This window comes from Boleophthalmus pectinirostris, unplaced genomic scaffold (assembly GCF_026225935.1).
Source record: "Boleophthalmus pectinirostris isolate CB_2022bp ecotype Guang Dong unplaced genomic scaffold, ASM2622593v1 HiC_scaffold_4, whole genome shotgun sequence".
Classification (NCBI taxonomy): Eukaryota; Metazoa; Chordata; class Actinopteri; order Gobiiformes; family Gobiidae; genus Boleophthalmus; species Boleophthalmus pectinirostris.
In genome coordinates, this window is record NW_026571353.1 from 21,998,372 (window position 1) to 22,016,657 (window position 18,286).

Sequence of the window (18,286 nt, forward strand, 5' to 3'; positions counted from 1 at the left end):
TGAGAAATAATTCTCTTGTAATAGAATAAACACAAGATAGATTAGTTTAATGCCAGGCTGAGGAACATCCTAGACAAAACAATAACATCACCATGAGACAAGCAGATGGCAGACCCTATCAGAAAAGTTACACAGTGCACCTTTAAATAGTCCCAAATAACCTAAACCTAAAGGTTAAAATAAATCATCTTCAGCTTCAAGAACTTTTTCTGATAAAGTGAGAATCTCATAAGCTGGTAAGAGAAAATTCATAGTTTGCTTTCAGATTACACTTTACAGATTACACATAGTTTTACGCTTTGCTTTAAAGACATATGTTTCATCATTCTATAGTCTATGGAGTCAATATTCAGTAATACAAGAGTTTATATGTTACAACAAAATAAATTAAAGATGCGCTATGTAACTTTTCATATGGAGGGTCTGCTGCCAAGTTCACTCCACTAAGATGTTAATGACAAAACAGTTCCACAGTTTGGCATTAGATGTTTCTATCTTCATGGAGAAAAACAGGGGGCTCCACCAGTTTAAGGTTAGATCTCTAGGGTGTCGACCTCAGTGGCACACAACCCACCAGAAGTTACAGAGCATCTTTAAATGTATAAATATGAGTAAACTCTCATAGGAATAAAGTGGCACCACCCGCACACATCCCTCGAGGTAAAAGTCCATTTCAACTGCAACAATTAATAAGTAAACTTTACAATACTGTCTCGTGGGAGTCAGTGCATCCACCTTTCCTGCTGACACTAAGTTTGTGGCAACATTTGACCTCAGACCTGAAAATGCTCAAGACACTGTTAATAGGGTTCGGGTGCTGTGCTTGTGTCCTGACCATAGGCATCCTCATCGGACACTATGGGATCACCAAACCCGGGAGCCCTGCACCGTCCTGGGCTAATGACGTGGTCAGAGATGTGGATGAGAACTTCATCACTACCTTCCTGTCTGAGGTGGACAGTAAAGAAATTGAGCAGAATTTATGGTAAACCAAGTACACTCAAAGCCTGCTTGTAGACTATAATACTTACCATAAACATGTGTGTGTTTTTTTCTTTGTTGAAAAGATGATTGTAGGATTGTTGAAGGACTTTTTTTTTTTAACTGATGTTGATGATTGACATTGTTTGATTCCATTCCAACTTTGTATTTCAAATATAATTTCCCCCTTGTCCATCAGGGAGCTGACCAAAGTGCCTCACATGGCCACTACAGAGGGAGACGAGCAGACAGTGCAGTTAATGCTGAAGAGATGGCAGGACCCAGAGACAGGCCTGGATGAAGCCTGGAGAGAGGAGTACAGTGTGTACCTGTCCTTCCCTGACCCAAAGAAACCAAACAAAGTCACTTTAGGTCAGTAGGGCACTCGTGTGACTCGTGTGAGCCTTTTAGATATGTTGGACTATTGTTATCTCATTAAAAAATACTTGGAGTTGAGTTTTTTCATTTATAGCTGCCTTTTAACTTTAGTTTAGTAGAGACTGCCAATTACAGTGTTGAAATCATCCAAATTATTCTAGTGAATGTGTATGGAGTTTACACAGTGGAGCACCTCCTATAGTAACACATGACATTACAAGGTGGGACAATGTTTCCATTTAAAAGAAGAATTTAGCCTAAATATGCAGGATTTGTGTGTTAAACATGTGTGACTGAAATAAAATACAACTCCAGGTATGTTTGTGAAGAGGAAAATAACATTATAACACAGGTAAAAAAAATAGTGTAATTGGACCCTTCTTGTATTCAAGTGAATGCGTCAAATGCAGTGCTGCACACTCTGAGAGAAAAGGAAATAAGTTATACTTCAGACCAAGATGACCCCAATGTAGTGCCCCCCTACGCTGCGTACTCACCTCCAGGCAACGTCAAGGTAAATAAAAGTACTTAGTCCTAAAAATCCTACTTTAGTATTTTAATGTTGCCTTTGATTAAATGCATCTGGCAAACATTAACAGGTCTGATAAAGATCTACCATGTCATATTGAGTTGAATCTCCAACACTGTTTACTTAGATAATGACTCAGATCATGAGATTGTGTCCCATCATATAATCCCCTTATACAATGGATATTTTATTTGGTCTCAGGGAAAACTGGTCTATGCCAACTATGGAAGGCCAAGTGATTACATGCTCCTGAACCAGACTGTGGACCTGAGAGGCACTATTGCCATCACTAGATATGGAGGAACAGGTAGAGCTGCTAAGGTACAGTGTACAACTCAAATACCAATATTTTTTATTTACTGTCTGTTGAAATATGGCTGAAAAAACAAACACTTAGTGTTTTTTATGCAGGCCATTAATGGAGAACCCTATGGTGTTGTGGGTGTATTAGTTTACACTGACCCTTATGACATCAACGATGGTCTTATGTCTGACCAGAATGAGACATACCCTCACTCGTGGTACCTGCCCCCTACTGGGGTAGAGAGGGGTTCATTTAAAACTGTGTTTGGAGATATGCTCACACCATACCTGGCTGCTAAAGGTATTATCCAAAATGATGCATTCACTGTAAAGTTATGTGAAAATATTATAATACTGAAGACTTTTTGTCTTCAAAGATCACACATACAGAATTCCTGCCAAAGACATCCCAGGCCTTTCCCCAATTCCAGTACAACCAATAGGATTTGAGGACGCCTCCTTACTGATCTGGTCTGTGATATGTTTGATATGTCATGTCCTGAAAGCTGTGGAATATCAAGAGCTCTAAACATCTGGTGTTCCTACAGCGCTCTGGATGGGGAGGTGGCTCCAGTTGACTGGCAAGGATCATTTAAATGCCAATACAACTTTGGTGGTCCTGGGTTTAAAACTACATCCACCTTTAAAGACAGGTAGAAATCTCCACTGATACTTGTTTTATGGATTCAACTCATAAAGTGAGACCTAAGAGAATAACCTTGATAGTTAAATAGGGTTAATAATTTGCATTAAGCTACAGTTAAATATCACCCTCAAACCATAAATATATTTAAAACTATTATGCAGTTTAATTCTTTTGTGTGAGAGGAGGCATATGATGACACAGGTCTCTTTTTCAGTGAGGTGAAACTGGACATTGGCAACTATAACACAGTGAAGAACTCCTCAAATGTAATGGGAGTCATCAGAGGAAGTGTGGAGCCTGGTGAGACCAATAATAACGTAATGTTTTTTATAAAGAGGTTTGTATTACATTTGTGTCACATAAGCATATATTATGTTGCCAGACCGGTATGTCATGTATGGGAACCACAGGGACAGTTGGGTCCATGGTGCCATAGACCCCAGCAGTGGGACTTCTGTGATGCTGGAGATCACTCGAGTGCTGGGCAGGCTGGTGAAGCAGGGTGAGCACTGACCTCCACCACCCACACACAACTGTAAAACACCTGTAAAATCATGCACACTGTGCTACATTTGTGCAGGCAAATGGAGACCCCGTAGGTCCATTATATTTGGTAAGCTGGGGAGCAGAGGAGTTTGGCCTTATTGGCTCCACAGAATATACTGAGGTAACATTACATTGTACACCCATACACATAAAAAGGTTTCTTTTACATTTATTTCTGACATTGTTTACCCTAGCAATACTTCGCCAAGCTCAGTGAGCGCACTGTTGCTTACATCAATGTGGATATAGCTGTTTTTGGTAAGAATTTCAGGGTTACCATTACATTCTAACACCCCCTTAAACTAACCACAGGCTAACCATTTTACATTCAATTTTCATTTTAATATTTTAGCTAACGCGACCCTTAGAGCATCTACAATGCCATCTATTCAGAATGTTGTCTTCACTGCTGCTAAACAGGTAAACCTACAAAAACACTATATACTAATACTAATATTTATTTATTATTAATGTGTTTTTACATAATTAACTGATGTTCCCAGGTCAATGCACCTGGACTACAATCTACAACTGTGTATGAGAACTGGATCAAATATTCAAACAAAACCAGTCCGACTCATGGTGTCATCCCCCGGTATGTGATACTCTCATTGACTGCTCTTATTTTCTAATTTTTTTTTACAATCTCTGCAACTTTCTGCTGTTCAAACAAAATACACTGTATATAATGTTCTTCACTGTGACAGCATTGGATACCTGACAGGAGCAGGGAGTGACTACGCTTCCTTTTGTCCATTACCTGGGAATCACCTCTTTGGACATGTCATACACTTATGATCGGGTAATTTGACACATTACTGTTTTGTATTTGGGAAATGTTCCAATGTGAAATGTTTTTGTGTGTTTTATTCTGGACAGAGTAAAAACAAGAGCAAGGATTTACCCAGCATACCACACAGCTTATGACACATTTGACTATGCTTCAAAATACATTGATCCTGGTTAGTATTGCTGCATATTTTTACATGTTTAATTTCTATTATTCACCAAGTACTTCTGGGGTACTTCAACCTTGACCAAACTCACCATCTCATTAGAATGTCAAAGAGCGAAATGAAATTATGATCTTACAAATATTGAACTATTAACTAAAACTAACCTAATAGTCTAAATTACTATTGAATTGCCATTTTGTTTTCTTTTGAGGTTTCACAAGTCATCAGGCTGTTGCCAGGACAGCGGGGAACGTCCTGCTCCGACTGGCTGACAGCCTGGTGCTGCCTTTTAACTGTGGGGACTATGCTGAAACATTGGACGATTATCTGAAGGAGGCAGTGGCACAATATGAGGAACAACTGAAAGCCAAAAACATATCTATGGGTACTTTCATTTAAATACATTTTGATACAGCAGGAATAACTCATTAAAGCTCCTATATTACACAAAACTGATTCTTGTGAGCTTTAAGACATGTTGTAATGTTATTACTTCTTCTAAAAACATACCTGGAGTTGTGTTTTTTTCGTTCACATATGTTTGAGTAATTATGCATTATTAGTCTATCTGCATCTCTAAAGCTCAAAATGCTGTGTTCCACCTTGTTAGTTTTCAAATTAACAGCAACATTTTACCTTTTGTTCATTCAACATTAGCAATTCATTGGCTGAAATAATCCAAATGATTCTTCTGAAAGTGTATAGAGTTTAAAAACCTAGTGGAGCACATGACATCACAAGGTGGAACAGATTGTTTTCAATTTGAGATAAGAACTCAGACACAAATATGCTGGATTTTTTTGTTAAACATGTGTGAATGAAACAAAACAATACTCCAGGTATGTTTCTGATGAGGGAACAACAATATAACATAGTTCAGAAAATAGCAGAACATGGACCTTAAAGGGTCCATGTTCTGCTATTTTCAGAGTCACTCTCTTACAGTAGATTAAAAATTATTTGTTCTTTTTTAAAATTTTCAGATCCAATTAAACATGCAGTGGACAGTTTTCGCAGGGCGGCTTCTCATATGGACGAAGTCATTAAAACCTCAGATCTGAAGAATGAATCGTAAGTCTGCACATATCCATACTGGCTATAATTACACCCGTATTTATAAATAATAATAAGGAATTGTTCTTTTCAAGACCTCTCAAAGTCAGGATGATAAATGACCAACTCATGCTGTTGGACCGAGCATTCTTGGACCCACTGGCTTTCCCAGATAAACATGCTTACAGGTAAGAAGACTTTTTAAATTGGCCTATATTACACTGTTTTCTGATCTATGTTATAATGTTTTCTCATGAAAAACATATCAGAGATTTGTTTTGTTTCATTCACACATGTTTAAACACACAAACCCTGTATATTTATGAGTTCTTCTCTCAGTCAGGAAACAGTGTTTGTAATGTCATGTGGTCATACAGGAAGTGCACTCCACTGTATTTTTAAACTCCACTCCTTCACTAGAATCACTCAAATCATTTGCAGCCCTGGAATTTCCAGTCTCTACTAAACTAAAGGTAAAAGGTGGTACAGGACATTTTAAACTCGCTAAATAATGCAGCAATACTCAAAAATGTGTGAATGAAACAGATCACAACTCTTTTTGATTAGGGAACAACAGTCTAACATTGCCAAAAAGCTCACAGGAGTCAGTTTTGTATAATAGAGGACCTTTAAATATTATCGAATGACACAATACGTCATTTACTGTCAGCTACAAGGACATATACCTGTAAGACTTTTCATTTGATNTACTATCACAAAATGTAGGGTATTTCCGCAATAACGCACTTTCGATTTCATCTGAAGTCGAAAGAAGTTAAAGTAGACAAATCACTAAAATTGTCATTCAGAAGTTGTGAACAATATGGCTAAACTAGGATTAGCCTTGTGATCAGATAGTAAGTTTATAGTTACTATTTGAAATTAACTTACCATGTCACTGCAGGTTCAGAGGTACGAGCACAAAAGCAACACTGAAAGTGAAACAAGCCGAAAGAGATGCATTGTGGGAGGGAAAGCCAACTGTCACATCATCAGAGCCAAACTTGGATCTATTAAAATCATCGTTGCATATGCTACTCGAAATACGGAGCACGCAACAATCCAGGTACAGTGTTTGCGTGAAGAGCTAGTACGGACTGGAGCTAAAATGCATGACTCCAATTGCTTACGCATAGTTTTTATAGCTGTTATGTACGATAAAATAGCTAACAACATGAGAAAACAAAAGGTTAATACTTAATCACAGACTGTGCAGCAGACTAGGTAAAAACGGCATGCGCAAGGAAGGAGAAATACAGTGTAGATATCAGGAAGTGAGGCTTTGAGTCCGAGCTATTCAAATTATGACCGCAAGATGGAGCTATTGTTTTTTTTTTTTTTTTGTTTGTTTTGTTTTTAGTTTTTAGTCAGCTTCTTCAGATAAAAACTGCAACAGTAACACTACATGTTATAGATTAGATTGTATAATTGATCCATGCACGAGAATGATTATTGTATTACTTACTTGCCAACAAAATATTAGAGTTTTGTAACAAGTGCACTGTGTAACTTTTCTGACTGAAAGTCTGCCACCTACTTGACTCCATATAGATGTTTTCCTGTAATTTTCTACATAACAATTTAACTTTTCCACGACAACAAACTAGGCCACATCACCAGGCCAAGTTATGAGTCATCTGTGGGGATGTGGGGCCACTCACAGTAATAATATGAGTTTTTGTTGTAGTTTTGAGAAATAATTCTCTTGTAATAGAATAAATACAAGATAGATTAGTTTAATGCCAGGCTGAGGAACATCCCAGGCAAAACAATAACATCACCATGAGACAATCAGATGGCAGACCCTATCAGAAAAGTTACACAGTGCACCTTTAAATTGTTCCAACTAACCTAAACCTAAAGGTTAAAATGAATCATCTTCAACTTCAAGGACTTTTTTCCTGATAAACCTCAGTTACAGCGAGGATACATGTTTTTCAATTTTTTAATTTAGCAATAGGCAGGAGAGAGACACCCACTGTCCTGCTGTGGAAAATTCCAGGCAAAGCAATAACAAGCAGGTGGCACACAACCCACCAGAAGTTACATAGAGCATCTTTAAATGTATACATTTGTGTAAACTCTCATGGGAATAAAGTGGCACCACCCGCACACATCCCTCAAGGTAAAAGTCCATTTCAACTGCAACAATTAATAAGTAAACTTTACAATGGTGCCTCACTGGAGTCAGTGCATCCACCTTTCCTGCTGACACTAAGTTTGTGGCAACATTTGACCTCAGACCTGAAAATGCTCAAGACACTGTTAATAGGGTTCGGGTGCTGTGCTTGTGTCCTGACCATAGGCATCCTCATCGGACACTATGGGATCACCAAACCCGGGAGCCCTGCACCGTCCTGGGCTAATGACGTGGTCAGAGATGTGGATGAGAACTTCATCACTACCTTCCTGTCTGAGGTGGACAGTAAAGAAATTGAGCAGAATTTACGGTAAACCAAGTATACTCAAAGTCTGCTTGTAGACTATAATATTTACCATAAACATGTCTGTCTTTTTTTGTCTTTGTTGAAAGGATGGGAGATTTGACTATTTATTTACTTATTTTTTACTGATTTTGATAGGGGACATTGTTCAATTCCATTCCAATTCCAATTTCATTTTGACTATATCCACCCACATGCTTTTACTGACAAGACTGGCTGTAAACCTCTTGAAAGATTAGAACTAGATTAAAAAGACTGGAAAATATTATCTCAATATAAATTTGATTAATAGTACAGCCCTGATTTGTTTTTTTGTTTTTTTTTATAAAAAGAAAAAAAAGTGTTATGAAAGAAAAAAGTGAACATTGCATTTCAACTATAATTTCCCGCTTGTCCATCAGGGAGCTGACCAAAGTGCCTCACCTGGCCACTACAGAGGGAGACGAGCAGACAGTGCAGTTAATGCTGAAGAGATGGCAGGACCCAGAGACAGGCCTGGATGAAGCCTGGAGAGAGGAGTACAGTGTGTACCTGTCCTTCCCTGACCCAAAGAAACCAAATAAAGTCACTGTAGGTCAGTGGGGTCTTTGATAAACTCAACTTTGACAACTCTGATATGAGCCTGTGTGAGACGTAAAGGCATCTCGCTTAAACGTCATACATTACGAAAAATTGACTCATGTGAGCTCATCAAAAAATATCTGGAGTTTTTTACATTCACACATGCTTGATTAATCCTGGTTTATTAATCTGTCTACATGTCCACATCTCAAAATGCTCTGTTCCACCTTGCAGTAGTTTTCAAGTTAACAGCTATCTTTTAACTTTAGTTTAGTAGAGATGGGCAATTACAGTGTTGAAATCATCCAAATTATTCTAGTGAAGGTGTATGGAGTTTACACAGTGGAGCACCTCCTATAGTAACACATGACATTACAAGGTGGGACAATGTTTCCATTTGAGAGAAGAACTTAGCCTAAATATGCAGGATTTGTGTGTTAAACATGTGTGACTGAAATAAAATACAACTCCAGGTATGTTTGTGAAGAGGAAAATAACATTATAACACAGGTAAAAAAAATAGTGTAATTGGACCCTTCTTGTATTCAAGTGAATGCGTCAAATGCAGTGCTGCACACTCTGAGAGAAAAGGAAATAAGTTATACTTCAGACCAAGATGACCCCAATGTAGTGCCCCCCCTACGCTGCGTACTCACCTCCAGGCAACGTCAAGGTAAATAAAAGTACTTACTCCTAAAAATCCTACTTTAGTATTTTAATGTTGCCTTTGATTAAATGCATCTGGCAAACATTAACAGGTCTGATAAAGATTTGCCATGTCATATTGAGTTGAATCTCCAACACTGTTTGATCAGATAATGACCCAGATAATGAGTTTGTGTCATGATCAATGGATATTTTATATGGTCTCAGGGAAAACTGGTCTATGCCAACTATGGAAGGCCAAGTGATTACATGCTCCTGAACCAGACTGTGGACCTGAGAGGCACTATTGCCATCACTAGATATGGAGGAACAGGTAGAGGTGCTAAGGTACAGTGTACAACTCAAATACCAATATTTTCTATTTACTATGTGTTGAAATATGGCTGAAAAAACAAACACTTATGTAGTGTTTTTATGCAGGCCATTAATGGAGAGCCCTATGGTGTTGTGGGTGTATTAGTTTACACTGACCCTTATGACATCAACGATGGTCTTATGTCTGACCAGAATGAGACATACCCTCACTCGTGGTACCTGCCCCCTACTGGGGTGGAAAGGGGTGCATTTAGCACTCTTTTTGGAGATATGCTCACACCATACCTGGCTGCTAAAGGTATTGTCCAAAATGATGTATTCACTGTAAAGTTATGTGAAAATATTATAATACTGAAGACTTTTTTTCTTCAAAGATCACACATACAGAATTCCTGTCGAGGACATCCCAGGCCTTCCCCCAATTCCAGTACAACCAATAGGATTTGAGGATGCCTCCTTACTGATCTGGTCTGTGATATGTTTGATATGTCATGTCCTGAAAGTTGTGGAATATCAAGAGCTCTAAACATTTGGTGTTCCTACAGCGCTCTGGATGGGAAGGCAGCCCCAGTTGACTGGCAAGGATCATTTAAATGCCAATACAACTTTGGTGGTCCTGGGTTTAAAACTACATCCACCTTTAAAGACAGGTAGAAATCTCCACTGATAATCACACTTGTTTTATGGACTCAACTCATAAAGTGAGACCTAAGGGAATAACCTTGATAGTTAAATAGGGTTAATAATTTGCATTAAGCTACAGTTAAATATCACCCTCAAACCATAAATATATTTAAAACTATTATGCAGTTTAATTCTTTTGTGTGAGAGGAGGCATATGATGACACAGGTCTCTTTTTCAGTGAAGTGAAACTGGACATTGGCAACTATAACACAGTGAAGAACTCCTCAAATGTAATGGGAGTCATCAGAGGAAGTGTGGAGCCTGGTGAGACCAATAATAACATAATGTTTTTTTATAAAGAGGTTTGTATTACATTTGTGTCACATAAGCATATATTATGTTGCCAGACCGGTATGTCATGTATGGGAACCACAGGGACAGTTGGGTCCATGGTGCCATAGACCCCAGCAGTGGGACTTCTGTGATGCTGGAGATCACTCGAGTGCTGGGCAGGCTGGTGAAGCAGGGTGAGCACTGACCTCCACCACCCACACACAACTGTAAAAACACCTGTAAAATCATGCACACTGTGCTACATTTGTGCAGGCAAATGGAGACCCCGTAGGTCCATTATATTTGGTAAGCTGGGGAGCAGAGGAGTTTGGCCTTATTGGCTCCACAGAATATACTGAGGTAACATTACATTGTACACCCATACACATAAAAAGGTTTCTTTTACATTTATTTCTGACATTGTTTACCCTAGCAATACTTCGCCAAGCTCAGTGAGCGCACTGTTGCTTACATCAATGTGGATATAGCTGTTTTTGGTAAGAATTTCAGGGTTAACGTTACATTCTAACACCCCCTTAAACTAACCACAGGCTAACCATTTTACATTCAATTTTCATTTTAATATTTTAGCTAATGCCACTCTAACTGCATCTACAATGCCATCTATTCAGAATGTTGTCTTCACTGCTGCTAAACAGGTAAACCTACAAAAACACTATATACTAATACTAATATTTATTTATATTATTTATTTATTATTAATGTGTTTTTACATAATTAACTGATGTTCCCAGGTCAATGCACCTGGACTACAATCTACAACTGTGTATGAGAACTGGATCAAATATTCAAACAAAACCAGTCCGACTCATGGTGTCATCCCCCGGTATGTGATACTCTCATTGACTGCTCTTATTTTCTAATTTTTTTTTACAATCTCTGCAACTTTCTGCTGTTCAAACAAAATACACTGTATATAATGTTCTTCACTGTGACAGCATTGGATACCTGACAGGAGCAGGGAGTGACTACGCTTCTTTTGTCCATTACCTGGGAATCACCTCTTTGGACATGTCATACACTTATGATCGGGTAATTTGACACATTACTATTTTCTATTTAGGAAATTTCCAATGTGTAACTTTTTTTTTCCAAGTTGTAGTTTTTTTTGTGTTTTATTCTGGACAGAGTAAAACAAGAGCAAGGATTTACCCAGCATACCACACAGCTTATGACACACATTTGACTATGCTTCAAAATACATTGATCCTGGTTAGTATTGCTGCATATTTTTACATGTTTAATTTCTATTATTCACCAAGTACTTCTGGGGTACTTCAACCTTGACCAAACGCACCATCTCATTAGAATGTCAAAGAGCGAAATGAAATTATGATCTTACAAATATTGAACTATTAATTAAAACTAACCTAATAGTCTGAATTATTAGTGAATTACCATTTTGTTTTCTTTTCAGGTTTCACAAGTCATCAGGCTGTTGCCAGGACAGCGGGGAACGTCCTGCTTCGACTGGCTGACAGCCTGGTGCTGCCTTTTAACTGTGGGGACTATGCTGAAACATTGGACGATTATCTGAAGGAGGCAGTGGCACAATATGAGGAACAACTGAAAGCCAAAAACATATCTATGGGTACTTTCATTTAAATACATTTTGATACAGCAGGAATAACTCATTAAATCAATCAATCAATCAAACTTTATTTGTATAGCACTTTTCATACATTTGAAATGTAGCACAAAGTGCTTCACATGCAACAGAAAAATTACAATGCAATAATTAAAAACAACAGCAACCCCCCACCCCACTGTTTCATCCATATTATACAACAATTTAAACATAAACATAAAACAGAAATATAAAGCTCCTAAAGGTTATAAAAATAAAATAAAATAAAAATGGAGAGCTAAAATCAGATGGAGACAAAGTAAAAAAGTAATGATAATTTAATTTAAAATAAATATAATAATAGTAATAATAATAATAATGATAATAATTTAAGTTAAAACAGATAAAAGTTTCAATCAAAAGCTAAATTAAAAAGATACGTTTTGAGTTTACTTTTAAAAATATGAAGGTCCTATTAAAGGTCCTATATTACACAAAACTGATTCTTGTGAGCTTTAAGAACTGTTGTAATGTTATTACTTTATGTTTCTAATGAGGGAACAACATTATAGCATAGCTTAATATGGGCCCTTTTTTTGTTCTTTTTGTTGTTGTTGTTGTTATTTATTTATTTATATATATTTTTTAATCAGATCCAATTAAACATGCAGTGGACAGTTTTCGCAGGGCGGCTTCTCATATGGACGAAGTCATTAAAACCTCAGATCTGAAGAATGAATCGTAAGTCTGCACATATCCATACTGGCTATAATTACACCTGTATTTATAAATAATAATAAGGAATTGTTCTTTTCAAGACCTCTCAAAGTCAGGATGATAAATGACCAACTCATGCTGTTGGACCGAGCATTCTTGGACCCACTGGCTTTCCCAGATAAACATGCTTACAGGTAAGAAGACTTTTTAATTGGCCTATATTACACTGTTTTCTGATCTATGTTATAATGTTGATTTCTCATGAAAAACATACCAGAGTTTTGTTTTGTTTCATTCACACATGTTTAACACACAAACCTGCATATTTAGAAGTTCTTCTCTCAGTCAGGAAACACACTGTTTCACCTGGTGATGTCATGTGGTCACAGAGGAAGTGCACTCCACTGTATTTTTAAACTCCATACACCTTCACTAGAATCACTTGAATAATTTGCGGCCCTGAAATTTTCAATCCTTACTAAACTAAACTGCTTCATTACATCACAAAGTGAAAGAGAACATTTTAAACTTTGAAGATGTAGACTGACTAATGCAGCAATACTCAAAAATGTGTGAATGAAACAGATCACAACTCCAGGTATGTTTTTGATTAGGGAATAACATTCTAACATTGCTGAAAGCTCACAGGAGTCAGTTTGGTATAATATAGGACCTTTAAATATATTATGGAATGAATTATGGGGGAGCAGCAGCGAGCTGGTGTGGGCCTGCTCCACAGCTTGGCCACCATGTGTTGGATTTCACTCCAGTGAACGAGAGGGTCGCGTCCCTGCGCCTTCAGGTCGGAGACAAGTCTCTCACAAGTCTCTCACTTTTGTGTCGGCCTACGGGCCAAACAGCAGGGCAGAATACCTGGCCTTCTTGGAGTCCCAGGTAGGGGTACTAGACAGTGCACCGACCGGGAACTCCGTTGTTTTCTACTGGGCGACTTCGGTGCCCCTGTAGACAATGACAGTCACACCTGGAGAGGAGATGTTTAACTCCGGCAGTTAAAGCCCTTCTCCCAAATTCCTGGTGAAGGCAGGGGACATGGAGTCCGAGTGGGCTATGTTCTCGGCCTCTATTGTTGATGCGGCTTCTCGTAGCTGTGGTCGTAAGGTCTGTGCTGCCTGTCGTGTTGGCAATCCCCAAACCTGGTGTGTGGACGCCAGAAGTAAGGGATGCCGTCAGGTTGAAGAAGGAGTTCTATTGAGCCTTGTTGGCTCTTGGGATTCTTGAGGCAGCTGACGGGTACCAGCAGGCCAAGCATGCTGCAGCCCGTGCAGTTGCAGAGGCAAAAACTCTGGGCTGGGGGGAGTTCGGAGAGGCCATGGAGGAGGACTATTGTCGTCCTGAGTATCTTAAGTCTCTTTGCAACATCGCGCGGCATCGGGGACAGTACCTCTGTACCAGTACCTCTGTTTAAGAAGGAGGGCCAGAGGATGTGTTCTAACTACAGGGGAATCACACTCCTCAGCCTCTCCGGTAAAGTCTATTCCAGAGTACTGGAGAGGAGAATCCGACCGATAGTCGAACCTGCAGTGCAGAACAGTGTATTTTTTGTCCCAGCCGTGGAACACTGGATCAGCTCTACACCCTCCGGCGGATGCTCGAGGGTTCGTGAGAGTTTACCCAACCAGTCCACATGTGCTTGTGAATCTGGAGAATGAGCATTCAGCCGGGTTCCTCGTGGTGTCCTATGGGGGTGCTCCGGGAGTATGGGGTCCGGGGCCCTTTGCTAAGGGCTGTCTGGTCCCTGTAAAACCGAAGCAGGAGCTGTGCTTTCATTGCCAGCAGTAAGTCAGGCTGTTCCCGGTGCATGTGGGACTCCACCAGGGCTGCTCTTTGTCACCAGTTCTGTTCATTTTATTTATGGATAATTTCTAGGTTTGCCGCCGAGTGTGAAATGGCTGGGATGAAGATCAGCTCCTCCAAATCTGAGGCCATGGTTCTCAACCAAAAAAAGGTGGCTTGCCCTCTCTGGGTGGGTGGCGAGGCCCTGCCTCACGTGGAGGAGTTCAAGTATCTCGGGGTCTTGTTCACAAGTGAGGGGAGGACGGAGCGTGAGATTGACAGGCGGATCGGTGCAGTTGTTGCAGTGATGTGGTCGCTGTATCAAACCATTGTGGTGAAGAGAGAGCTGAGCCGAAAGGCAAAGTTCTCGATTTACTGGTCAATCTATGTTCCTACCCTCACCTTTGGTCATGAGCTTTCGGTAATGACCGAAAGGATGAGACTGTGGATACAAGTGGCCGAAAGGAGTTTTCTCTGCAGGGTGGCTGGGCACTCCCTTAGAGATAGGATGAGGAGCTCGACGACACAGGAGGAGCTCCACGTCGAGAGGAGCCAGCTGATGTGGCTTGGACCCTGGATCCCGGAGTCTGAAGCTGGGCCTCCTCGAGAGGTGTTCCGGGCATGTCCCGGGAGGCCCCGGGAAGGACCCAGGACAGGCTGGAGGGACTATGTCTCTCTGCTGGCCTGTGAACGTCTCAGGGTCCCCTTGGAGGAGCTGGAGGAAGTGTCCGGGGTGAAGAAAGTCTAGGAATCCCTGCTTAGACTGCTGCCCCCGCAACCCGGCCCCACATAAACGTGGGATGGAAAGACCCACTACGTTATAGGGACATACCTCTTTAAGGCTTTTCATTTGACATATTTTTTAAAATTTGTAACCTGACATTTGTCAACTAATGTCATAAATCAGTAGTGTGGGTGCAAAACTGTGTGACAGTCACAGATGGTTACAATTACAATACTTACTTTTGCTGCTATCTATATCTATCTTCTGAAAATGCAGGAAGTATCTCTACTCAAGAATGTGCATCCAACGGAAGTGTTTTGTCATTCTCTTTCTTTAAGTCTTTGCTTTTTTACAGAAATCTTTGAGACTGTAAAACCTACTTTTGATGTATTTATGATGTGAAGTAAGACTGTATTGTACTGTACTGAGGTCTTTTCATTTCTTTTTTCAGGCATGTGATCTGGGCCTCGAGCAGCGCTGGGAAACCTACCTTCCCCGGTTTGGCTGATGCCTTCGATAAAGCTGTGTCATCAGGACAGAAGAGTGACTGGGACCATGTACACTACCACCTGTCTGTCCTGACCCAGGCAATAGAGGGCGCTGCACACACATTAACTAACACCATTTAGTCCAGAGAGGGAGGAGAACTTGAGCACTCCAGGATTTATGACATGATATTCTGACTTAATCTATAATAATAAAATAAACAATAAAATGTGTCATCGTCCCTTCATGAAACAAACTCAGAGAAAAGTCCATGTAAAGTCTGATTGGGAAAAACATTAGAAGTTTCTTGTAATTTTTGCTAGTTATTTGGAATTAATTTTATTTCATAACCATTTTATTTTTGCTCTTTGTTATAATATTATATTATATTGGGATGTGCAAGCTATTGTGTCTAAATGAACTTCATAATTTCTACCTTTGGTCAAAACTGAGTCTGAAATGAGGGCTAGCTGTTGGAAGTGAGGATACTCTAAAACATCTAGAGGCTTAACACCATCGGGGCCTATTAGAAACCCACTGGACATCTGCATTTGCTTGGCATGTAACACTACAGCACTACTGTATTAGTATTTTCACAAACATCTAACTGGATACGGACCACCCCAGTAAAATCTAAAGCGGTCAGGTTAGGGTGGATACTCAGATCATAATGGATAGGTAAGACGGATTTGAGAAGTCTCATGGTAGTCCAGGGAAACAGCCAATAGACCTTTTTTCACAACAGCTGGAAGTGCCGGGATGTAAATGTCATGTACATCAATGCTTTTCTGTGGCAAAATATCTGTGGAAATGTCTTGCATATTTTCCACCAGGTTCATAAATCTGCACCATCACCAAATCTTCATCCAACAAACTCCACAAAGGACATATTCTGTCCATGAAGAATTTATCCACAACTACCAAGGTAAGAAAGATGAAAATGTAAAGGCTGACAACAACTAGCATTAATGAACTACTCCTGAGCAAAACTAACATTATGGTCATAAGTATACATAAGTAACTTGTACAAAAGTGCAGCATTATCACTACATTTTACAGACTAGATTTTATAATAGATCCATGCACTAGAATGATTTTATGACTTACTTGCCAGCAAAATATTAGAGTTTTGTAACACATCGCTCTTAAAGGTGCACTGTGTAACTTTTCTGACTGAGAGTCTGCCACGTGCTTGACTCCATATAGATGTTTCCTGTAATTTAACCTTTCCATGGCAACAAACGAGGCCACATCACCAGGCCAAGTTATGAGTCATCTGTGGGGATGTGGGGCCACTCACAGTAATAATGCGAGTTTTTGTTGTAGTTTTGAGAAATAATTCTCTTGTAATAGAATAAACACAAGATAGATTAGTTTAATGCCAGGCTGAGGAACATCCTAGACAAAACAATAACATCACCATGAGACAAGCAGATGGCAGACCCTATCAGAAAAGTTACACAGTGCACCTTTAAATAGTCCCAAATAACCTAAACCTAAAGGTTAAAATAAATCATCTTCAGCTTCAAGAACTTTTTCTGATAAAGTGAGAATCTCATAAGCTGGTAAGAGAAAATTCATAGTTTGCTTTCAGATTACACTTTACAGATTACACATAGTTTTACGCTTTGCTTTAAAGACATATGTGTCATCATTCTATAGTCTATGGAGTCAATATTCAGTAATACAAGAGTTTATATGTTACAACAAAATAAATTAAAGATGCGCTATGTAACTTTTCATATGGAGGGTCTGCTGCCAAGTTCACTCCACTAAGATGTTAATGACAAAACAGTTCCACAGTTTGGCATTAGATGTTTCTATCTTCATGGAGAAAAACAGGGGGCTCCACCAGTTTAAGGTTAGATCTCTAGGGTGTCGACCTCAGTGGCACACAACCCACCAGAAGTTACAGAGCATCTTTAAATGTATAAATATGAGTAAACTCTCATAGGAATAAAGTGGCACCACCCGCACACATCCCTCGAGGTAAAAGTCCATTTCAACTGCAACAATTAATAAGTAAACTTTACAATACTGTCTCGTGGGAGTCAGTGCATCCACCTTTCCTGCTGACACTAAGTTTGTGGCAACATTTGACCTCAGACCTGAAAATGCTCAAGACACTGTTAATAGGGTTCGGGTGCTGTGCTTGTGTCCTGACCATAGGCATCCTCATCGGACACTATGGGATCACCAAACCCGGGAGCCCTGCACCGTCCTGGGCTAATGACGTGGTCAGAGATGTGGATGAGAACTTCATCACTACCTTCCTGTCTGAGGTGGACAGTAAAGAAATTGAGCAGAATTTATGGTAAACCAAGTACACTCAAAGCCTGCTTGTAGACTATAATACTTACCATAAACATGTGTGTGTTTTTTTCTTTGTTGAAAAGATGATTGTAGGATTGTTGAAGGACTTTTTTTTTTTTAACTGATGTTGATGATTGACATTGTTTGATTCCATTCCAACTTTGTATTTCAAATATAATTTCCCCCTTGTCCATCAGGGAGCTGACCAAAGTGCCTCACATGGCCACTACAGAGGGAGACGAGCAGACAGTGCAGTTAATGCTGAAGAGATGGCAGGACCCAGAGACAGGCCTGGATGAAGCCTGGAGAGAGGAGTACAGTGTGTACC

The 18,286-nt window shown here is 39.6% G+C and overlaps 2 protein-coding genes and 1 pseudogene across 2 annotated transcripts in view; all 3 read left to right on the forward strand.

Annotated features, from left to right (window-relative positions):
• Positions 1–785: 785 nt before the first annotated feature.
• On the forward strand, positions 786–5,584 carry LOC110154177 (aminopeptidase NAALADL1-like; annotated as a pseudogene).
• A 2,058-nt stretch (positions 5,585–7,642) lies between these two features.
• Positions 7,643–15,847, forward strand: LOC110154215 (aminopeptidase NAALADL1-like). The gene is given in 22 exon segments (XM_055161320.1): positions 7,643–7,842; positions 8,238–8,410; positions 8,948–9,030; positions 9,032–9,070; positions 9,271–9,390; positions 9,484–9,676; positions 9,753–9,846; positions 9,924–10,028; positions 10,242–10,327; positions 10,411–10,530; positions 10,610–10,644; positions 10,646–10,696; positions 10,770–10,833; positions 10,928–10,995; positions 11,092–11,183; positions 11,296–11,389; positions 11,486–11,533; positions 11,536–11,569; positions 11,775–11,948; positions 12,578–12,665; positions 12,743–12,835; positions 15,611–15,847. Coding segments are annotated over 22 exon segments (2,232 nt in total). The 3' UTR covers positions 15,789–15,847.
• Positions 15,848–17,759: 1,912 nt separating this feature from the next.
• The window catches only part of LOC129411319 (aminopeptidase NAALADL1-like), a 1,043-nt gene continuing 516 nt past the window's right edge, over positions 17,760–18,286 (forward strand). The window contains exons 1-2 of the mRNA XM_055161939.1: positions 17,760–17,959; positions 18,156–18,277. Of these exons, the coding sequence (XP_055017914.1) occupies positions 17,760–17,959; positions 18,156–18,277 (322 nt within the window). The remainder of the gene's footprint in view (positions 17,960–18,155; positions 18,278–18,286) is intronic.